This window comes from Mizuhopecten yessoensis, unplaced genomic scaffold (genome assembly GCF_002113885.1).
Source record: "Mizuhopecten yessoensis strain PY_sf001 unplaced genomic scaffold, ASM211388v2 scaffold11119, whole genome shotgun sequence".
Classification (NCBI taxonomy): Eukaryota; Metazoa; Mollusca; class Bivalvia; order Pectinida; family Pectinidae; genus Mizuhopecten; species Mizuhopecten yessoensis.
This window is the reverse complement of record NW_018408889.1, coordinates 496,315-521,255: the sequence shown is the minus strand read 5'-3', so window position 1 is coordinate 521,255 and position 24,941 is coordinate 496,315. Positions and strand designations below refer to the sequence as shown.

At 34.4% G+C, this 24,941-nt stretch overlaps 2 protein-coding genes across 3 annotated transcripts in view; one reads left to right on the top strand and one right to left on the bottom strand.

Moving 5' to 3' along the window:
- The window catches only part of LOC110466137 (DNA polymerase epsilon subunit 2-like), a 79,642-nt gene extending 74,128 nt beyond the window's left edge, over nucleotides 1-5,514 (bottom strand). For both annotated transcript variants that reach the window (XM_021522468.1, XM_021522467.1), the window contains exons 1-6: nucleotides 5,422-5,514; nucleotides 4,493-4,593; nucleotides 2,796-2,871; nucleotides 963-1,040; nucleotides 513-606; nucleotides 79-150 (exon numbers count right to left, since the gene is read on the bottom strand). In XM_021522468.1, coding sequence (XP_021378143.1) covers nucleotides 79-150; nucleotides 513-606; nucleotides 963-1,040; nucleotides 2,796-2,871; nucleotides 4,493-4,593; nucleotides 5,422-5,486 — 486 coding nt within the window. In that variant the 5' untranslated portion in view covers nucleotides 5,487-5,514. The remainder of the gene's footprint in view (nucleotides 1-78; nucleotides 151-512; nucleotides 607-962; nucleotides 1,041-2,795; nucleotides 2,872-4,492; nucleotides 4,594-5,421) is intronic.
- A 1,947-nt stretch (nucleotides 5,515-7,461) lies between these two features.
- LOC110466133 lies at nucleotides 7,462-24,780 on the top strand. Its single transcript, XM_021522462.1, has 11 exons — nucleotides 7,462-7,480; nucleotides 7,921-8,218; nucleotides 10,070-10,137; nucleotides 11,046-12,255; nucleotides 13,450-13,627; nucleotides 16,282-16,637; nucleotides 17,599-17,915; nucleotides 19,826-20,011; nucleotides 20,477-20,687; nucleotides 23,978-24,126; nucleotides 24,589-24,780. The coding sequence occupies exons 3-11, from the start codon at nucleotides 10,102-10,104 to the stop codon at nucleotides 24,778-24,780; spliced, it is 2,835 nt and encodes a 944-aa protein (XP_021378137.1). The 5' UTR covers nucleotides 7,462-7,480; nucleotides 7,921-8,218; nucleotides 10,070-10,101.
- Nucleotides 24,781-24,941: the final 161 nt, after the last annotated feature.

The following is a 24,941-nucleotide window of genomic DNA, read 5'->3' as shown; positions in this document are numbered from 1 at the left end:
TCACATGTAATGCGGATAGCATGTAATAAATAATAATTGATCCATCAGTGCATTTTAAAAGAAGAAATCCAATTTCACCTTAAACTTTTTCGACTTTTCCTCGTTGGATCCTATAGCTGGTGTTGTAAAGAGGTCGTGTCGCTGTGTCCTCTGTAAAATAAACACAATCAATGGGAGACAACTCTGTTAAAATTCTATTGGCTATATAATGAAGTTCAACATGGAATAGATACTGAATGAAATTAATCAGCTTCACAGGACTCTTTTTACTCTTTCAAGCATTGACAAGCACTGGCTTGTTTTCGAATTTCAAAAATTATTTTTTCTCTCTAAAATTTGGAGCCAGCTTTTATCAAAATTGCACAAGATGTGCTATTGTTTAAACTAAATGCACAACTACAAACATACTCATAGCTTCTAAGCAAATAAAAATTGTGAAGGCGTGAATTCACCAATTACGCAACTGATTGAGGACAAAGAAATTGAAATATGAAATCTCACAAACAACTTACCTGATAAAGTATGGTATACCTGTCCCTAAATAACGATGCTTTGTCAGAAGCAGTGCCATGTAGACTGGGGCTGGCAAGTTGTAACGTCTTATTGCTGTGTCAAGTAAAACAAAATGTCCTGAATTAAATCATCAATTTACCCAAAAAAATAGATAATTTTGTTTTAAGTAAAATACAGTATAAGACTTGGTGCCTCATCAGAATTAGTCGACCCAATTATTGATTTTGACAATTCCTTTCTACATACTGTCATTTAAGCTCTTAATTGCATTTAAAATTATACATTTGTTTCAAAATCTAAAAATAAATATAATCCCAGGGCAGTGTAAAAAAGTGTAAAAAAAGGAATTCATATTGTTTCTCTTCATACAAAATAAGAGCAAAAAATAAGAAGAAAGTTCACAATGAATTTAAACTAACTAATTCATTTTCCTCAAATAAGATACTTACTGAATAAATTTCTTACGATCAGCAACATAGCTTAGTCTTGGTACAGAGAATGCATCAATCACACACAGTACATTTTCCCTGTCAAATTAAAAAGGCACAGCAACTAATTAGAATAGAGTACGGACAAGAATATCCAGAAGTTTATTTTTTATATCAGAATGTGAATCTTTACCTATTTGTTAATATATAATGTAAGACGAATACTGACACTTGATAGAATATTTTGAACAGTATATACATTATTTAAAGGCGATTCTAGACGCTCATGTACATTGTATGTATATTTATATATATGTTTATGTCATAAAATTTTGAAAATATAATAAAAAAAAACCCAAAAAACTTGCTAACAAAATGATGCTTTAATTTGTGTCGTGATTCAGTCTAAACGTTTCAACATGTTGAATCCAATTCAACAATTTCGGCTCAATGGATGTTATATTTCTATCGCCAATCAAAGTATTCATCTCATAAAAGTCTTCTTTTTTTAAATGAATTCAAAAACATGAAAATGTCATGAATTCAGCATTCCTTTTATCTGTGTCCTCCAAATGGTAATTTATGGAAGCTTCCGTAATAGTGCAAAAATGGGATTAACACGATAGTGGTATCACTACTTATAATCCTTCCATAAAACTGTTCAAAAGCATAGCTTACAAAATCATGTACAGATATGTTTGACAATCTTACAGAAAAATACGTTTGATAACGTCTAACAGATTATAATTAAGTTTGTATGTCAAAATATATGTTAAGATTGACGTTTGGGTGTTTGTATAATTTGTAAAGAACTGTGACAAAGGGAGGTAACTCGTACGTTCTAGTTAGATGGCAAACGATTTATATATTGGGCAAAGTTTGGGCCTGGATTTATTGACCCGAGAAAACGTTTGGAGACACCCAGTCCTTTAACAAAAATCACACGCTCCAAGTCAATATCAGTTTGTATCGGTGGACACATGATGCACTTCTGGCCTATCACTTGTCGGGAATAATATGAAAAAAATAATAAAAATTGATATCGCCTGTATACCAATATCATTATTACTAAAAATGTACTGAAAATATATTTGAAATATTTCATGATGATGTTCAAGTGTTAAAGTGTATGTACATGTATTACTATAGTGCCATGTTTTGCCAAACTCTTGTAACTTATGTTGTGTTAGTTAAGACCAATAAAATGTTGAGTTATCCTACCAAAAAAAAAAAGGCACAGCAACTCACATTTAATGCAACAAATCCTACAGTGATCTCTCACAAAATGGTATTCATAATAAAACTGTTTATCACTGCTTCTGATGACAGAATTCTACCCACACTAACACTCAGTTTTATGCATTATGACATCAACATTAACTCATTCACCCCAGAAATTTCATAATGAACTGTTCCAACCTTTGAATTGGACCAGTTCAAATGTGTCTACAGGGTTGAATGAGTTTTGTTTCAGACTCCGTAAGAAGTACTTGTGTTTTCTTTAAACTTATTTTTGTCCACACTATTTGCTAGAAAAAGCACTTCATGAATCATAATCCATGCACCTCTATTGATCCTAAATATTGTTGTTTGCACTAGTCCATTGTTATTTGGAATTCACCAATACTATTGCTTGTAAAAGAATTGAGTATATATTACAAAGTAAATCATTTTAATAGAAATCATCAGTGGATTAATAATTTGATAGTTGATATATTAAGATATCTAGAAAAAGAAAAAAAAAATGAAATAATTTCAATTTTCTGTTGCTATATTTTATATGTAGGTACGTATACATGCATGAAAAGTTTAAAATTTAATTCTGGAAACCATCTATTAGTTCGATATTCATACCCTTCATCATTGTGTTCAGCATTGCACTCCTGGACTGCTGATTCACATGTGGCTTTGGTTATAAGTGAGCTGGACACTGCAATCAAAATTACATACATGAAATGTGAAACATGATAATGATTAAAACTTATTTATTGTATTGAAATTCTAACCAAAACGCTCCAAAAACTTAGATGGACACATGCACCCTACCATTTAAATTACCAGCCTGGTCGCCGATGATCAACCCAGTCCAGTTTCCAGACATTCCTGATCCTCCCTCCTTTTTCTAAGTCTTTACCCCAAAAGACACAAATCTTTATAACCCACTGCCAGGTTCAGGTATCCCGTTGACAAGCATTTACCCAGTACAGTAAAACCCAGCTAACTCGAACTTGTAGGGTCCAGATCAATAATTGGAATAAATGATATTCGACGAATCTGAGGTTTGAATGACATTGTCATTTTTTTATCAGGTGGGACAACTGACAGTACGAGCACCGCAAATACTGCGGATAGTAAACGATAGAAGAAAAACAAAGTTTAATCAAGATGACAGCATTTAATAAGATTTAAAATAGCTGAACAATGAGAACTTATAGACACCGGTATTAATAAAGTAAATAAAATCAAAAAGTTGCATGTGTAACGTACTTTTCGTTTGGACATAGTCCGCCATACTGTACTGTAATCGGCTACGTTAATTTTACAAAATAAAAAATAAGAGAAACTCTTCGATCATTTTAAAATGAAGAAAATCTTTTTATCATAATGTTGATTGATAACAAAATTAACAATCACAATGTATTCAAGTTTGAATATCTTTAAAGTTGGTCCAGATTCGGCTATGTGATTTCCGCTTTATATTGCCATTCCGAAATATTGTTTTACATACCAAGTGAATTAACACTTCCACCAAATTATCGATGTCAAAACATTGCCTGGAAAAAATAAATATACACACACAATGATAATGCAGCTACGTACACCAGGGCAGCGGTACAGTTACTTTATGATATTACTGTTAATCCTCTAATTAAGCACAATGAGTGTGGACCGCAGCCTGTGCCATGAGACATGACAACGGCAGTGTGACACATAGGTAAAATATCTGTCAGCCGCTCACACCTGTTCGACGAATAGATAAGATTAATACTATGACCATGAGGAGTCGGGGACAAACTTTTGTTCGAGGAATACGTGGTATTTGTGGAATAATGGTTCGACTAATCCGTGGTACTTCACAAAGAATAGGTACCAAATGAACTGTTCAACAAATGAGGGGTATTTTAGTAAACCGAGTTCGAGGAAGTGGGGTTTTACTGTACTTGGTGGACACTAAAATGATATTTTCTGTATTGAGTGCTACTCTATAATTCTGTTAAGGTCCTGCTTATAAGACTAGCGGAACTGGACTGGGTCGATTGCCTGCAACTAGATACCTGAATTGGTAGAGCGTTGTCTAGAGTTTGGAGGGTCCCGGGTTCGAACCCCGGTCTGGCTGTGCATTTTTCCATCTCCAGCTCCCGTTACATAGCAAACATACCATACTATTTTTTTTATTTCTTTAGGAAATTACAATTAATCCAACCCGTGAGGACTCAAACATGGCCTTCAAACTTTTAGATAGCTGCTCTAAATTTTCAAAGTTCAGGCAATCAGGGTACTGGCGATCAACCCTGGACAGACCTGCAAGTACATCCAGTGTGACAACTTACACGGCTGTTTTTGTATTGTTTCTATAATTTTGTCGAGGCATTCCTCCCTCTGGTCCTCTTCCACTGACCCAAGGACTTCTACCAGGTACTTACTGGACTCACTATAAAATAAACAATATATACACATATTCAAAACAAAGGACTTGACAAGTTTACGGCAACGTTGCTTTTATAAAGGTTTAAATTGTTTGAGAAGACTCTGCTAACTACACTTAGTACTCTTTAAAATATATTTTGCTGCTTACAAACATACAGAATCGAAAAAAGAATAAAGAAATCAATCAGAGGATATACTAATATTATTCCCCCTTCTGAAGAAAACACTGCAATACACTACAAACTGTGATTAAAGCATACCATATCACCCCTACAGACCCTATACCAGCTGAGCATGAGAGTACATGGCATGGGTGTCTAGCGTTTTTTGGAAATGTTGATGTGGAGTCATTACTTTATTGGTGTATATCAATTAGTATTGTGATTAAATTTCAAATTCGGGTTCAGAGTTATGTCACAAACATTTGAGGAACACCAGGATAAAATTGAAAGTTGGGGCAGGTTTAAAGGAGCAGTGATCGTTTGGGATTAACATGTCTACAAAAGGGTGAAGAGAATTTTAAATCTAAGTTGAGAAGAAAATGGATGGATTCTCTCAGTCTAAATCCAATGCCGTCATCATCTGGATCAGGAAGGGTACTCCTCTAATTTTTTCTTACTATTAAAAGACTTTCCCTTCAACTAGTTTGTGGGAATGCTATCTGAAGTAGCATACGTTCCGGATACCATTAAACCGGGGATAACGAGGAGCATCCCGATATATTAATATTGATCCAGTGGCTGACAGCTGACGGCCACTTTCAAGAAAGAACGCATTTACGAAATCAGAACTATTGATTCAGATCTACAGTTGTCACTTATTAATTTTTTACCTTCGTAATGTAAATCCATGCATTTTAAATGCTGACAATACATGGCTTCTGAGTTTAGAAGCCATGACAATATTGTTGTTGTGAATGTAAACGTTCCCGCCACAAAATTGACATTACTTCCGGAAGTTAGAGTAGCTCCCCTTGAATAGCGGAAGAGGTGTGTCACAAAATTTATTTTTGCGGGGTATTTTGAACATGACCATTCAGCAAGGCGTGGGATATCGCGGGATAGTCAAAAGGTTAAGAAACAGAATATTTTTAGGGACTTTCATCATATTGTTGAAATTACTAGCCCAATGTACCTGCTGTTTAGCCGACATTAAATTAAAGATACAGTACACAAAATTAAGGCTTTGGTCACAGAGGTTTGTTACAAATGTCTGAAATACACATATAATTGCTATACTGATATGGGTCACATCACACATAAACGTTGTGTTTATGAACCCCTGTGCTTTGGTCAAACGTTTTGTTAATTTAGCACATAATTGACACATAATAGTTAAGTGAAAAATGTATTGATACATAATATGTAATACATACCTAAAAAAAGGATAAAAAAGTGTACAAGGGGTGAAAGGGGTTGTTCAGTTATCTCCTTTAAAAAGGCCTAAAGCAAAAGCAAATGAAAAGCAAAATGAGAAAGTTGAAATGGCATGACCTTTAATAAGAGAAAGCATCTATGTAAAAAAAATGCATGTAACCTAGCCCAGCGAAGAACAAAAGCCAGGCTCATGATGTTATATAAAATAACAAACAGACATGTGGCTATTGATCCATTCCAATTCATAACATCAGGCGACAGGAGAACCAGAGGGGCTAACAGAATTACTGGTAATCAAATATCAACCCACACAAATTTGTATAAATATTCATTCTTCCCTAGAACTATTGTTAACTGGAATTCGCTACCATCATCCCTAGCACAGGAGCCAAACCTGAACTCTTTCAGGTCTGCCCTGGCTAGTTTCAACCTTACATAAAGTGTTTTCTGTTTTTATCTTATAGTACAAATTAACAAAAATAATTGTTTTTAGCATTTTTAATGCCACCTCCCAGGATCAAGTGCACTCAAACCTTTGAGTCTGATCCTTGTAAAGGAAGAAGAAGAAAAAAAAGAAAAAAAGAAGAAACATGCATGTAGTTACACAATGTTTTCAAGGAAAGACCCCTCCTAAGTCCTCCCTCTCCAAAATATGGACGTAGTTTCCTTTGTATTACTGGACAGACTAATGGACCTGTTGATCTATAGAAGGAAACACTATAAGTAATTAAGTAAATTTCTTTTTGGTAGAGGAACTTTTTGGAGGGGAACATGATCCTAGATTCCCTTGCATTGAAATAGCTTTGTGTCTGTTTCTGCTTGTCCTAGCTGACAGAATTATGAATATCATAATATGATCATAGATAAGATATATTTCCTTTATACATAGATAAAAAATGAGATATGGAAATTATATCTACAAGATACATGAAGACAAGTGTAGACACATTTGTTTATTTTTTTTGTAATATAGTCTAGTCTTATAGTCATAGTCTATAAGGTTCCAGCTTTTTAGGATGTCATTTAAGGATTTATATATATATATACTACTGCCAGAACATGTTATTGTGTATTGGAACATATTTTTCTGACATGACTATAGTTTTGATCAATCATTTCTGAAAAGAAAACCATACTTGTAGAAAATTGAAATTTATGAAAAAAAAATAAAGATGAAATAAACAATAATGATTTTTTTTTTATAAATGAACAACAGTGTTCTGAGAGTAGACTGGGATTCAAACCAAGGACCTCTTTTCATTATACTCTCACTCTAATGAACTAATTAAGCTTGCTGGCCAACAGTGTAAGTACCATGGCCCAGTTACCCAAATCTAAATTAAGGGGAGGCTACTGTCTGTATGTAAAAATAACTGGAACTCTCTAGTGTTTTTGCCTCCAATGGCACGAGGATCCTTAACAACAACAAAAAGCACCTTAAAGTTTGTATTTGTTGTGATAGGTCATTTCAACTGGAAGCAGATGATTGAATAATTTTGTGCTGCCTGTGCTTAAGTATGTCTCATATCTTTTGTAAGATTACTGGTGAAATCAGACACTGGTGTGTTGTACATAAAATACTACAGTTTAAAATAGCATAAGTATGGTCCAGCTTAGGTTTATATCGGAGTGTAATTAGTTCATTATCGCATGTAAACTTGTGTTATTATGTATACATGTATACATGCAGCAAAAGGTCGACACAATGTTACACCAATGTACAGGGTATACCTGCATATCTCTGTTGTTATCAGGTAAGCACATACGTCTGCCTGATCTCCGTCATTCCGTTATCTAATCGTTTTCTGATTGTTATTGAGCATCCAAATTAAGCTCAATATTTCCATTGTTCATCCACACAATTCAGATATCGCATTGAAATATTTTCTAAATCTTATAAATATCAGAAATATAATTGGGATTTCAATAATTATGATGTTTTAATTTGTCATAAGGTAAACGTCTTAGATGAAGGGGAAATTCAGGTCAAATCATGCTGTAAGATGACAATGCTTTTGCCAGAATGTGATCAGGACTTTGTTCACAATAGGTAAAACAATTATCAATGGTGACTTATGTGTCAAGCACCGTACATAGTTTCTTATCACAGCGATGGAGGAAAACATGGACACATGAGTCTGACTGGCCAATAGACAGGTATTTTTGCCTGGAAATATTTTGGATTATAACGTCATAATTCCATTGTCTACCAACATCAAGCGCGATATTACAGGGAATATATATAAACGAAAGGTAAGTAGAAATTGATGTTTAATATTCCCCGTATACTGTAGTGTTGAATTAATATAAATTCAAAATGTGTATCTTCTGTTTTGTGTGCGTAATTCAAGTGGTTTTTCGGAAAGTGAAACCAAGCAGTTATGTCGTTATTTTGATACAATACAGTCTAATACAATTCTAAGGTTTTGCCTGGTACATGTACATGCAGTCATGGGTTGACTTGAATGATGTCATATCACAAGATTGGATTTATGCATATGTATTCCTTTTAACTCATAACTGATACAAAACATGTTTTATGAAACCAAACCAACCATCTTGGCATTGGGCGTGTCAGGGCTTTGTGACTTGAGGGATATATGGGGGCCATGTTTTGTTCATGCAAAGTGACATTGGGATAACGAAAGAAAGATGTTTTAATGAGAAAGCTGAACAACTGTTTGTTTTAAGGAAAAAACATATTTGTAGCATACATCACGTTTTAATTTTGGTCAATCAGCTCCATGTAATTGTATAAATAAGGTTTGAGATAAAAAGTAAAAAAGTACCTGCACATTATACACAAGTGAGTACAATACTCAAATATTTGAGTCTGTATCATTGAATATTATTACATTGTACTTAAACTAAATAACTAAATAACTGCAAGATAATTCCTTAAAAACACATTAAAATCATTTATTATTATTGATGAATGGCAGACCCCAATGTCTTTGATTTAAATTATTGTTTTTTATATAGGTTTTATACAGTTAATATCACCTCGTATTACCTGACCAGATTTCCAGAAAGGTAATATGAGTCAATATTACCTGTATAAAAAATATATATACTGTAATGAATTGATCAAACTGTAGAACCCATTTTTTTTTTTTTATATCAAATTGATAATTTGAAATTGAAATTGAAATTGATTATGGAAAAACTTGTCCAGGTCATATTTAATCAGTTGGAGTTATTGCCCTTGGCAAATGCTATTGTACATCTTAGCATTTTATTTACTGCCTTGCATTACAGTATGGAAAATCATTTAATCATGCATGGAATTCATAGCTCATCTTTTCCAGTTTGACAAAACAAGTCTGAACAGAAGTTAACCCTCTATGGACAGTTCAAGAACTCAGCATCTACATTGAAGCTCATTTTTACTGATATTAAAACCAAAACGTTTGCATCCATGTCATGTAGGTCATCTGTTGAAGGACTATACCCGTGCCAAATGTATTGTTATCTACAAATTTCATATTTTCCTCTTTAGTTACTGTTTAACACGAAATGTTTGTGGGTACTTTCCAGGGGCGTTTCTAGGATATTTGAAAGAGGGGGTGGGGTGTAGAATCAAATCTGGAAAAAATTGGACCTTTTTTTTTGCTAAAAAACATAAAATAATTGTGAAATGCATAAATGTAACGGTTCCTGACTTGGAGCATGTATATTTTATAGTTAAAGTGTCAGGGTGTTAATGTGTTTAATTAATGAATATGATAAATTGCCATATTCAATACAATATTAGCAGATTACGATATTTTATTTATTTATTTATTTTTTGGAAAAGGGGGGCGTACACCCATTATGCCCTCACCTGGACCCGCCCCTGCTTTCCTTCGTGGTTTGAAGCCATTTACATCGTTTTGTGGTACACACTTTCATGGATATCCTATATTAGCATATAGTAGACACGTATATCATTCAAATTCGTTGTATTTAATTTTGTGGTTCAATAGCAACCACTAAAACCATGAATGTTTATACACAACGAACATTTAGTGTTATACAGTATATGATTCTTTAAACTTCTGATGCATGTCACATATTTCCTAAACTATAAACATGAAGTATCTGTCACTGTTGCTTTTGTGGCAGATTATAAGTCTCCAACAGTAACAGCCTACATTATGGGACACCTCCGGCAGTTCCTCGTGATTCTTCTGGTAAGTATTTCTTACAGTTGTTTAAAGGAGTCTGTGATGAATTCGGCACAGAATGAAAAAAAAAAATGAAAGAAAACATAGCACGATTGAAATGTTCATTCAAGAAGTTTGTAATGGGTGTTTTGCTTATTCTTGGGCTAAATCAATGAATATATGGCATGAGAAGAGATTCCCTGAGAAATTAAAGATACCCTGGTATATCTAATGCACCATACAACTATCTTAAGGGTCCCTGTCCCACTGGTTTATTCTTTCCCGTATATACAGTAACCTCCCCTTAATTTCGTTTTGAACATATCTGACGTATATTTGGGACAGGGCATGCACTTCTGTTGACCAGGTAGCTCATTTGGTTAGAGTGATAGTATAACAATCTAGAGTCCAGGGTTCGAACCCTGGTCTAGCTCCGCTGAAATTTTACACTCAGAACACGGTTGATGATTATATTTCATGTTTATTTCATCTTTATATTTTTCATAAAAGTTTCGCAAGGTATGGTTGCTTTTCAGAAATTATTTATCAAAGCCATAGTCATGTGAGACAAAAAAAGTCCAATGTGCAGTAAGCTGCTACAGAGAATGAGTGATTGAAATATTACTGTAATATTTGTAATGAATTGTTGAAAAAATGAAAATAACTAAAAAAAATAAGTTTTATCAATCACTCTTTCTGGCTCTCATGGGAGCATGCAGGGGGTCTCAATGTGGAAGGAAACTGAAGTTCCCAGAGACATGCTCAGGCAGATGACCCCAGACCTTTAATGTCCAAAATGGGAATTGAACCCCGTCTGTCTTGATGGAGGACGAGTCTGCTATCCACTGTGCCACACAACGAGTCCCTGCCAATTTAATAAAGCGAGTCCATAATAGAAATTTTCTTGTAAATTCACTCCCTGCTTTGTATTTTAGGTGTGTGTATTGATCCATCTTATAACAGCAAGCGGACAAACATCCATGGGGAGTCCTGGCAAAACAACTCCTACCAAACACAAAACCACTTCTAGTCCAACTCCTGGCAAAACAACTCCTGCCACACACAAAACCACTTCTAGTCCAACTCCTGGCAAAACAACTCCTGCCATACACAAAACCACTTCTAGTCAAAAACCTAGTGTAACTCCTGGCAAAACAACTAATACCACACACAAAACCACCTCTAGTTCAAAACCTAGTCCAACTCCTGGCAAAACAACTAATACCACACACAAAACCACTATTAGACCAAAACCTAGTTTAACTCCTGGAAAAACACCTAATACCACAAACAAAACCACTATTAGACCAAAACCTAGTCCAACTCCTGGAAATACAACGAATACCACACACAAAACCACTATTAGACCAAAAACTAGTCCAACTCCTGGCAACACAGCTAATACCACACACAAAACCACTATTAGACCAAAACCTAGTCCAACTCCTGGCAAAACAACTAATACCACACACAAAACCACTATTAGACCAAAACCTAGTCCAACTCCTAGCAACACAACTAATACCACACACAAAACCACTATTAGACCAAAACCTAGTTTAACTCCTGGAAAAACAACTAATACCACACACAAAACCACTATTAGACCAAAACCTAGTCCAACTCCTGGCAACACAACTAATACCACACACAAAACCACTATTAGTCCAAAACCTAGTCCAACCCCTGGCAACACAACTAATACCACACACAAAACCACTATTAGACCAAAACCTAGTCCAACCCCTGGCAACACAACTAATACCACACACAAAACCACTCTTAGTCCAAAACCTAGTCCAACCCCTGGCAACACAACTAATACCACACACAAAACCGCTATTAGGCCAAAACCTAGTCCAACCCCTGGCAACACAACTAATACCACACACACAACCACTATTAGACCAAAACCTAGTCCAACTCCTAGCAACACAACTAATACCACACACAAAACCACTATTAGACCAAAGCCTAGTCCAACTCCTGGCAACACAACTAATACCACACACAAAACCACTACTAGGCCAAAACCTAGTCCAACTCCTGGCAAAACAACCACTGGTATCACCAAACCAACCAAACCTGAATCATCTCCTTCCAGCAAACCATCTGGAACCACACCTTCAACTGGCTCAGTTACAGGTAATGACCATGTTGACCTGCCTAGTTATGACCATATACAGTACATTCTGGGGTATTGTACGCATTCAAGTATAGTGCTCAGGTACATTAGGGCGATTTTTTTTTACCATTATTTATCATGTTTGCAAGTTAATTTAACTACATTATATGATAACTTTTTGTCATATCATATAATTTAGTTTTGATTAAAACCTGTTTTATTTAAAGAAGTGAAAATTCATAATTCTCCGATATTGCATGTGTTTGTCTGTGAATTTATTTCTATAGCTATTAATCATGAATATTATTCATAAACAAATACAATGTAAACTACATTTGATCAAGATCAAAACACGGGGTTTCCAACAAGAAAATGATCAGATATGTTCTCGGACTGAAGATCGCTTTTAAACGTTTCTCTTCGCTTCCCTTCGCTTCCCTTTGCTTCACATCACTGACATACCTATTTTGTAGGTTTCACTTGTTTATTGACATGCAACATGATGCATTGATCTTGAAACTTTATTAATCTCTATATTATGATACATTCTTTAAAATGTGGTGTAAAACAAAAAGTTTTAAAGAATTTTGAAATTTTCATTTTTTTTATCATTTAACCCCTGTGACCTTGAATAGAGGTCACGGTCAACGGGCTGAACTCTGTATGTAACCAAACATACATGCTATAGATGTGCCAAATATAGTGCAATATTTAGAACATTTTGAATTTTGGCGGGAAAACAAACATTTTTCAAAGTGGCATAATTATCTTCGTCATTTTTGATGTTGTGACCTTGAAACTTTTCATGTAACCTAATTAGACCGTGCTCTTTAGGATGTGATATTTTTTTTACTATTTTTGAGATTTTCATATTTGACCCATTTTGGACCCCATAGCGAGGCTTTGAACTTGACATATTCTCTGATAACATGTCATGGGAACAAGTTAGCCCGACCATGATCTACAGGAACCGTTGAGCGTTAATGCAGTACAACCATCTATTGCATACTGAAATATTAACGTTATATCTGTTTTCGTTCATGAGATTAACTGTTAACAAGATCTATGGAAATAATAAGAATAATAAGAATAAGAATAAGAAAAAACATAACGAAACAATAAAGGGATTTCCATCCGAAATGGAAATCCCTAATTAATTAATATTCATAATGAGAGTGATATATCAATGAAATTCAAATGAATTTTGTTTCCAGGGAAGGTGACAATTATGGAAGTGTACTATGACCTACCACAAGGTCATGACCCTGGTGACCTCCCAGAGTTCATAGAGCTGTATGGAGACAGAAATCTGTCCCTGCAGGGCTATACTATTGTCCTGTTTGCCGGTGAGGATATGAAAGCTGTCTTGATTGTCTCCCTTGATCGTTACAGGTGAGGTTTGTCATGGAAATTTTCCTTGTTTTATCATTTGTTTAATTTTTACCATCGCATAGCATTGCCACAATATAAACCTACCAAATTCAGTTGGCATTCATAGGCTATGAATGCCATGGACGGATTGTTGACATTATAATTGTTACGTTAGATACCACTGACCCTCCCTGGGCGATGGCTGTTCTATTCAATGAACAAGCATACATGATACATACATTATTTGAACTAAATGCTGAATAATAATAAATGTTACAATTGGTTTTTTTTATGAAATGAACAGATTCCGAAAGGGTAAATATAAGTATTGAACTGCTTTCATTACAAATCTCAAGTACATTCTCATTTTCATATCAGTTTGTGAATATTTAAGGAGGCTCCACCCTTTCACAATTAACCAGCAGAATCCGTTGAAACTTCCACAAAATGGATGTCACTATGTAGAGATGATTTTATGACAATTAAAGCATTCCGATAGACTGGGTTTTTTTGGTATTATCTATAAGCTAAAGGCAAACAGGACACAAAGTTTCATACAAAAAGAGTGAAAAGATGAACAAAATGGCTGTATAATTAATTGACTTTACATTTTACAACCACTTTGATCATGGTGAGAGTTGTCTTCCTTGATAAAAATCAGAACTTTTTGCAGAGGTATGAAATTGACACAATAACAATTATCTCTCTTTACCTGTATCAAAATTGATGGAAATGAATAAAAAAAAATAAAAAAATTTATGGAACAAAATTACTCTAAATCATGTATACACTTGGGACATCATTCCACAGTGAGCTAGCACATGACCGGTATATTAACATGTTATGTACATATGTAGCCAGAAGCTATCGCATGGTGTGCCAATTCTCACATGCATTTTCTTAGAGATTTTGATATTTTAAAAACACTATTTAAACAGGGTTAGTGTACTGCATTTGTAGGGAAGGATTTACACGACAGAGTGTATCTTACTCAACAGCAAAAATCTAACGACCTCGAGCTGGTGTAAACACGTGAAATGTACATTTAAGGTCTGTACACAAAACACATCAGTCCGCATTCCATATACAAGATACAAGAATTTTTATTTAGAGTCGTACATGTTCAGTAATGGGAACATTAGCTCTGTAGAGCTATTATTTCGACAAACAAAGGTATATAAACAGGATATATAAGCTGACAACATGCTGAAAACAAACAGGCATATAGCAAGGTTTATACACACACAGACAAGAAAAAAGTATTAAATCACAGCATGCAGTAATTAAAAAATACTTGGCACGTACAGAACAAAGTATATATAAAAATCTATATTAAAATTGATGCTGCACAAAGGATTCATGCCACATGCTCACAAACTAAGAAACCATGGTTCAGTATATACATAAATGCCAATATGGCATGAGTTAAAAATTGACTGAATATATGCTAATATATATAGCATAACTTAAAAGATGATTTGACAAGCATAGAGTAAGTCATACAATGCGTAAATAAGAGCACTAATAAAAAAAAAGGAAAGGAAATAAAAGCATAGAAGCATGGTATCACAAGACATGGTATCACAAGACATGGTAAAAACTAAATATAGAAATGATAAAAAGGGTTGGAACAAACAAACAAGACTAGTTACATATGGCGCAGGAACACAACTGGCCGTCCCAAGTGTGCAGCTGTCTGCGAAAGCTCTGGACATTTTCTACTTTCCTCAGTTCATTCGGCAAACTGTTCCACACTTGGGCAGCCTCAAAGCGAAAAGACTTTTTTCCATACCTTGTTGTGTTAACTCCAGGTACCTGAATGGTGTTCTCTTGCCTGAAATTATATTCAACATTATTTTTAACAATCAAATCATTTAAAAAAATCTTGAGCTAACCCATTTAGAATTTTAAAGACTTCTGTAGCCATAGTCTTCATTCTAACAACGTGTACAAATGTGAGGTTGTTTCTGCGTAAAATATCTATCACAGGTGATCAGGTAAAATCGTTTTCAATAAAACGCAGAGCTCTTTCCTGTATCTTTCCCATCTTACGAGTGTTTCTGAGGCTTCAAAAATGCCAGGCTAGGGGGCAGTAATTGAAATAAGATGAAATAAAAGATTTAAAAATGGTGATCTTTCCCATATGACCTTCTTGGAGTTGTCTGGTCTCATGTCAGTGTCTTCCTTTTTACTTAATTTCTGAAGTACGTGTAATTACACATTTCCAAGTGAAGTCTCGATATCATGTGTTGACATATCATCGTCACATACGTGTTCTATTGTTTACCCGGTGTTACTATAATTTGAACTACAGTATTGAAATGCCTGATACCCAATACGGAAATGACGACACAAAATTACGACCAGAAAAACATGTGTACTACAAAGGGTGGGAAGACCTTAAGCAATGAACTGTTTTTGGTTGGCATTCATTGAATTTGCCTTTCATATTGTCTATGACTATGCATGCTAACTTAAAGCAAGTTAAACAATTTGAATATAAATTAGATGAACACTGGCAAAACCAAGCGCCTAATTACTGTTTTAAAGAAAAAATCTTTAAATGTTGGACCTTTTTCAATATGCCATTTTTTTCAGAGCTGACTTGTCAGAATAAAATCTACGTATCTATAATGTAGATGTTATTAATAAACACTACCTTCTTGTTGTTACAGTCTTCGGCATTCAAATGGAGCATTTGTGATGGCCACATTCAATGCTTCCTTCGGACCAGACTTGGTACTGACCAACAAATCTCTGACAGGTCCAAGTGGTCAAATCACCATGGTTACCTTATACAAGAATGACAGTTCTTCTTTCACAAGTGACAGTACACCATCTCGTGATGGTCTGGTGGATTATGTTGTGTATAGTTCGGGCACCTCTGTCATGCCATCGGTCATTCGAGACTGGAGTCCTGGATTTAAGGCTGTGGTCAAAGACAGCCAGTATCCTTACGAATCGGTCAGCAGATGTTATAGCGATGAACCGAAAAATCAGCGAGCCTTTACTCTGTCTCATCCTACTCCAGGTAGGTAAAACGAAAGATCTAGAAGTCAAGATTAGCCTGTTTCGGAGTCACAAAGAGACTGTGAATCGAAGACTGTTCCTTGTTTCCCATAAACTATTTGTCTCCTATGTCAGATGAATTTCCTCTGGACTTAGAGGCCTACTATAAAATAGGGTCCCATCTGGTTTGGTCTTTTCTAGTCTGATCAGATTGGTCTTGTTTGGTTATAGGGCTCAATGCTCTGGTCTTAAATTTTGGACTAGACCAGACCAAAATTTGAGACCAGTTGAGTTGTGACCAGACCAGTGAAACCAGACCGGACCATGTTTTATAGTATGCCAGCCTAAGCACATGTTTTATCATAAACTTGTCCGTGCTGTGGGCTGTTTTGCATGTGTGATACTGATAGCTATGCATAGGCCATATCCTGGACCAACCTATATCCGCCAGCATGCACGATGTTCCCCTTGCCACGCGCCATATTTTTCGGAAAAATCACATCTGAAACGGGGGGGTCAATATTTCGCGGTGTTGTGATAAGATCCCTAAAAGTGGTTAACATTTTCGTTAATTTTGCTGGATACTAGTCAAAGCGCAAATATAGCGAAATCAAAACCCCTGAGTAATATGACCGCTATACAGTATGCTTTTGATGTTAGAGAGCAGTATTTGAAAAAAAAGTTATCATATAATAATTTCCATATCCTTCTCCTTGTCAGCCCTTAACCCATATCAGCCCAAGGGGCCTCCGGGCCGTCAGACTGATATGAGAGTCTCATGCTGAAACGGAGAAGGATATAGAATCGGTCATATGATAACCTCTAATTACATGTACGTCATGACTCCTTACCACGGTAATGGTTTTATACTATGTCTCCTCCTACCCCAGATAATAAAAGTTTTACGCCTATTTTCCCAAGTATAATTTATGATATGTGGTAGGTGTGCAATAAATTCTTTTGATATATATTTGTTCATGAAGGAAAACAGAACGCCTGTGACTTGAGAGATGATTATCCAATTATCAATGAAATCGGCCATCTTGGAAAGCAGCATACATGTTTCATAGAGATACAGTTTTCCAACAATGCGTCGCAGGCCTTGAACTCGTTCTTCCTTGCTATCTACAGTAAGGCCACCACTGCAGGCCATTCCATACAAAATGTGACCTTTGACCTGTGGAATGAAAGGATCAATGAGAGTGGGTACTACCTTCTGAGTGGAATGTCTAACGGATCCCAGACTTTGGATTGTGGGAAAGCTTTTGTAGAAGGAACCATTGTTGTGGTGCTTTATCAGGTAATTTCTAGGATAACCACGTTATACCTGTAAAGAATTTAACCAAATTTATTGAGAATAAATCATTTACCCCTGAAGACACATTTGAACTCTTCTAATTCAAAGGTTGGAATTGTTCATTATGAAATTTCAGGGGTGAATGATTCATAAAGTCATTTAGAATAACAAGGATATATCATTGACTGCTGGATAGGGATATCAACATTTTTGATGATGTAAGTTTAAGCTGAAGTAGAGCTGGCATAACTCTTGCTCCAATGATAGATACAAATGTTATTCTGCATTTTAATGACCCCTATCCCACTGCACAGGTTTTTTCCCTATATACAGTAACCTCCCCTTAAATTCCATTACGATATAACTGTAGCACTGTTGGGCTAGGATACTTCAGTTGACTAACTAACTAGCTCAATCGGGTAGAGAGATTATTCGCTTGTATTGCAATCTGAAGTCCAGGGTTCGAAGCCCTTCTAGCCCAACTGATTTGTTTTTACACTCCGAACACTGTTGTTGATCATATACACAGTATTATTTATTTCATCATCTTTATTTTTTCTCATAAGAGTGTCACAAGGTATGTTTTTCTTTTTAGAAATGATTTATCAAAGCTATAGACATGCCAGAAAAAAAACAGTTTCCAATACTTAATATACCTGCAGTCTTTAGTAGTGGTAAGGGGATACTTAAGGTAATAGGATTGTGTCACCATTTCTCAGTAGAATTTATTCAAATTTTGTAGTTATATTGCTTTGAAGTAAAGAAAATTTTCTGCCACAAAAAAAATATAGGTTGTCAGAATTTGAAGGATTTTAAAAGGAAATTTATGTAAAAAGGAGTGAATTTTGAAAAATAAATTGAAACACACAATTGTGTGCAAAATAATGTCAATAAAAATGATACTAACATAGATTAATATTGCATTAATGTATATCAATTTCATAAATGCTGAAATTGTGTAAAATGAATTATCTATAAACAATTAAAGATTGACATTTTATAATAAAACCATGTACACATAGTAATTGCATGCAAGAGTTATCGTTCTTGAAAAACTTCACAGTACTAGTGAAATAGGTAGCCGGTTTCTGAAGAACAGAAAAATGGACACATGTGACTCATTGATTAAAAAACAACTGAATTCATGCCTGGATTGCTTTGCAATACTTTAATATTGAAAGAACACACTGTTCTGTCAATAATAAGCATACAATATTCATCACTTTAATATTAAACATTAGATTATGTGGAAATTGTGATACTGTCTCCCTACATTGGATTTTCAACTAGGAATGTACTTCCTATTTCCGTTTAGCAATACACTCCTATGACCTTAAGGGATATTTCACAAAATGATATGCCAAAAAAGGAATCTTCACCCTTTGTCATATAGATAAAGAAATCTAAATTCTATGAATGTACAGATTTAGGCAAAGCCTTGTTTTGAACAAACACAAAGTTCTCTGTTTATATCATACAGGAGTGATTACTTATATTTTTATTATACAGATTGTGTTAGCATAGGAAGATAACTGAATAATGAGATTTGGCCAGGAAAATGCTTAGGATAAAGAACTATCTAGTTGATTCAAATAAATGACCTGGACCCATTTTAAATGGGGTCAAATCTGTTAAAACTTTTAAAAAAAACTATAACCATAAATTAGGGCTTTCCACCTTTTTTAAAAGAAATTTGAAGGTCACAGATGACAGATTTTATTTTTAAACAGCATTGAATAAGAGGAAGCAATATGGCACATTTAGCCTCTCTTATCTTTCTGATTATACTATAATACCTTAAAAAACAAGTGCATGAAAAAGGTGCACATCAATATCTGTAACGATCACTTGTGTGTAGGGACTGAACATTTGTTTCTGGTTTTATAGTAATATTTTTTCCCACTGATCTACAGGTGCCTACTGATCTACGACATTTCAACAAGAAGTTTGTTGCGGATGATACTTACCAGTATATCAAAGATGGAGTAGCTTTCAACATCTCCTCGGAACGTCTGGACACGACCCTAGCCCAGATTGTGTTACCCAAGCCACAGGACTACCCCAGGGTTTCTCTCTATGAGGGAGGACCTCTCTTCTTGGTTGGTAGCAGTAGTTAATTAAAAGAACAACTGGGGGGGCTCTTAAGAAAGAATTGTCTCCCTTGGTAACGTTTGTCGACCTTGAGCTAGGTCTTGTTGTTCCTGATGGTATTGTTCAAGGAAACAGTTCTGTAGTTTGTTTGGTTGGTTGAAGAAGTTATTTGATTTTGCATTAGGATTTATTATTTACATTGGAATTATTTGAAAAAAAATATTCAAGCATTTGGAAATAAAAAATTGATGGGTTAATTTATTAAAACTGTTCACAAGGTACTTTTAGACTTTTTTGAGGTAAACCTTTGAAACATTGCTGAGATACAGAGTCAATATATTGTAATAATTGTAGTATTATATTAGGTAATAAAATTTTCACATGATTTCTTATTTATCCAGGTGAGCGATGCAGGCCCTCTGGGTCTCTTGTTCATGTAATTAAATGTTTCACTGTTGTGGTGTTCTTTTCAGTCTGGGAATCAGTCCCTGTCTTCATGTGGTAGGTCTGGCTACAAATTGACTGGCCCTACCCCCGGTGGTCCTAATCACTGTCCTCCAATACCATCGACAGCGCCCCCTGTCACTACGCCAACCACCCACCATACCGTGAAGCCAAATCATGTCTACATCAACGAAGTTACATACTCAGCCAAAAACAGTGAGGAGTACATAGAGTTCAAGGGTAAGATAATACATAATGTTCAGTGGTAAGATAGTACATAGAGTGCAAGGGTAAGATGATACATAATGTTCAGCGGTAAGATAGTACATAGAGGTCAAGGGTAAGTGGGTACATAATGTTCAGTGGTAAGATAGTACATAGAGTTCAAGGGTAAGATAATACATAATGTTTAGTGGTAAGATAATACATAATGTTCAGTGGTAAGATAGTACATATAGTTCAAGGGTAAGATAATATATAATGTTCAGTGGTAAGATAGTGCATAGAGTTCAAGGGTAAGATAATATATAATGTTCAGTGGTAAGATAGTACATAGAGGTCAAGGGTAAGATCATACATAATGTTCAGTGGTAAGATAGTACATAGAGGTCAAGGGTAAGATCATACATAATGTTCAATGGTAAGATAGTGCATAGAGTTCAAGGGTAAGATAATACATAATGTTCAGTGATAAGATAATACATAATGTTCAGTGGTAAGATAGTACATAGAGTTCAAGGGTAAGATAATATATAATGTTCAGTGGTAAGACAGTGCATAGAGTTCAAGGGTAAGATAATACATAATGTTCAGTGGTAAGATAGTGCATAATGTTCAGTGGTAAGATAATACATAATGTTCAGTGGTAAGATAAAACATAATGTTCAGTGGTAAGATAATACATAATAATGTTCAATGATAAGATCATACATAGTGCCCAAAAGTAAGTTAATAAATAATGTTCAATGTCAAGATAGTCCTTCGAGTTCAAGGTTAAGAAAACACATAGAATTTTAGGGTAAGAAAATAAATGATGTTCAATAGTAAGGTAATCAGTCATGATAAATGGTAAGATAATACAATGTGTTTCAGGGTAGAATAATATATAGGGTTCAGGTTCAAGGGAACGATAAAACATAGTGTTCAAGGGTAAAATAATACAAAGTGTTCAAAGATAAGATTATAAATAGTGTTCAAGGATAAGATAATACATAATGTTCAAGCATAGGATATTCATTGTTCAAGGTTAAGATAATATATAGTGTTCAAGGGTAAGATAATACATAATGTTCAAGCATAGGATATTCAGTGTTCAAGGTTAAGATAATACATAATGTTCAAGGGTAAGATAATACATAATGTTCAAGGGTAAGACAATACATATTGTTCAAAGATAAGATTATAAATATTGTTCAAGGATAAGATAATACAAAGTGTTCAAAGATAAGATTATAAATAGTGTTCAAGGGTAAGATAATACATAATGTTCAAGCATAGGATATTCATTGTTCAAGGTTAAGATAATATATAGTGTTCAAGGGTAAGATGATACATAATGTTCAAGCATAGGATATTCAGTGTTCAAGGTTAAAATAATACATAATGTTCAAGGGTAAGATCATACATAATGTTCAAGGGTAAGACAATACATATTGTTCAAAGATAAGATTATAAATAGTGTTCAAGGATAAGATAATACATAATGTTCAAGCATAGGATATTCAGTGTTCAAGGTTAAGATAATACATAGTGTTCAAGCATAGGATATTCAGTGTTCAAGGTAAAGACAATACAAAGTGTTCAAAGATAAGATCATAAATAGTGTTCAAGGATAAGATAATACATAATGTTCAAGCATAGGATATTCAGTGTTCAATGTTAAGATAATACATAATGTTCCAGGGTAAGATAATACATAATGTTCAAGAGAAGACAATACATATTGTTCAAAGATAAGATTATAAATAGTGTTCAAGGATAAGATAATACATAATGTTCAAGCATAGGATATTCAGTTTTCAAGGTTAAGATAATACATAGTGTTCAAGCATAGGATATCAGTGTTCAAGGTAAAGACAATACATAGTGTTCAAAGATAAGATTATAAATAGCGTTTAAGGATAAGATAATACATAGTGTTCAAGCATAGGATATTCAGTGTTCAAGGTAAAGATAATATATAGTGTTCAAAGATAAGATTATAAATAGTGTTCAAGGATAAGATAATACATAATGTTAAAGCATAGGATATTCAGTGTTCAAGGTTAAGATAATATATAGTGTTCAAGGGTAAGATTATAAATAGTGTTTAAGGGTAAGATAATACATAATGTTCAGTGGTAATATAGTACATAAAGTGCAAGGCTAAGACAATACATAATGTTCAAGCATAGGATATTCAGTTTTCAAGGTTAAGATAATACATAGTGTTCAAGCATAGGATATTCAGTGTTCAAGGTAAAGACAATACATAGTGTTCAAAGATAAGATTATAAATAGTGTTCAAGGATAAGATAATACATAGTGTTCAAGCATAGGATATTCAGTGTTCAGGGTAAAGATAATATATAGTGTTCAAAGATAAGATTATAAATAGTGTTCAAGGATAAGATAATACATAATGTTAAAGCATAGGATATTCAGTGTTCAAGGTTAAGATAATATATAGTGTTCAAGGGTAAGATTATAAATAGTGTTTAAGGGTAAGATAATACATAATGTTCAGTGGTAATATAATACATAGAGTGCAAGGTTAAGACAATACATAATGTTCAAGCATAGGATATTCAGTTTTCAAGGTTAAGATAATACATAGTGTTCAAGCATAGGATATTCAGTGTTCAGGGTAAAGATAATATATAGTGTTCAAAGATAAGATTATAAATAGTGTTCAAGGATAAGATAATACATAGTGTTCAAGCATAGGATATTCAGTGTTCAGGGTAAAGATAATATATAGTGTTCAAAGATAAGATTATAAATAGTGTTCAAGGATAAGATAATACATAATGTTAAAGCATAGGATATTCAGTGTTCAAGGTTAAGATAATATATAGTGTTCAAGGGTAAGATTATAAATAGTGTTTAAGGGTAAGATAATACATAATGTTCAGTGGTAATATAGTACATAGAGTGCAAGGTTAAGACAATACATAGGTAAGATAATAATAATAATGTTCAATGGTAAGATAATACATAGTGCCCAAGAGTAAGTTAATAGATAATGTTCAATGTTAAGAAAGTTCTTTGAGTTCAAGGTTCAGATAATACATAATGTTCAAGGATAAGATAATATGCAAAGTTCAAAGGTGAGATAACAGTTCAATAAAGAAGATATGTTGTTTCTGACCCTAAAGTTCATCAGTAAGTTTAATGCATCATCAGTACAAAATATGAATCAGATATTTGATTTTAAGGAAAACTATATTTCCAATGATACCATGATTATTGGGAGGGAAAAAAACAGACTTACAAAATTGGAAGTGTCTACTTCATACGACATGAATATTAATCTCCTCTGAATATTACAGGAGACACACAAGGAGACTTCAGTCACTACTACATCATACTGTTTAACACCTGTACCGGGACAAAGCTGGGGGGTGTTCCTCTCAATCACGGCTTAGATCAGAACGGATTTCTCCGGTTTAATCATACTTCCACTCACACCTTCTCGGAGGTAAGATCATCACATCTCTTGGCACAGCTGTACATAGGTCAGATAGCAGTTTACTTTGTCCAAAGAAAGACAAAGCATATTATTTTTTCATCATTTTAAAAGAAATGATGCATAAATATGCAAATTATTCCACTTTGTGGATTGCAAAGAGATACAGAAACAAAATCAGATATGGAATGTCTTCGTGGGCATGGCAGATTTGTTTCAGGAACTTAACAAATATGGTGTTTTTTTCACCAAGATTATCAAAATACACTTTAAATAGTGAATAAAACTGAATTTTCAAGCAATAATGTACAAAGTTGTTATATGTTCATGTTATTAGGTATGGTTTATTTGTTAAGTACAGTCAAGTTCAACAAAATGCAGCCATTTTGTTACCAAGACTCTTTAACTTTGCTCAAAGGTAGTTTGGATTAATGATACTTTACTGCATCCTAATGAAGCTGAATTGTTCCCCAGACCTTACAGCACACCGGAAGTCTAGCCCTGGGACTGTACACATATGATGTGTCCGACATCAGTGTCACTGAGGGGCTTTTGGATGCGATCGTCATGGAGACCAGTACAAAACTTAACTGCTCGTTCTTGTCATTATCTCTGAAGTACCTGACTCCGAATGTCAAGAAACCTGTTGTTTTGAGCAAAAAGTAAGATTTTCTGTTACATACAGTACTCTTTGGATCTGGACTCAGGGTTGATGGCTAAGATGGCTTGGTTGGCATACAACCAGAGTTTTAATGTTCCAGCACTGTAACTCAAATATATTTATTGCAAGAGAATAATTTTCACCTCAATTGGTGAGGAAGTTCATT

Coding starts and splice junctions, on each gene's coding strand:
- LOC110466133 (XM_021522462.1), top strand. CDS start 10,102: ATGGGACACCTCCGGCAGTTCCTCGTGATTCTTCTG. Junction 12,256..13,449: donor TTCAACTGGCTCAGTTACAG/GTAATGACCATG, acceptor TTTTGTTTCCAG/GGAAGGTGACAATTATGGAA. Junction 20,012..20,476: donor AGGGAGGACCTCTCTTCTTG/GTTGGTAGCAGT, acceptor TGTTCTTTTCAG/TCTGGGAATCAGTCCCTGTC.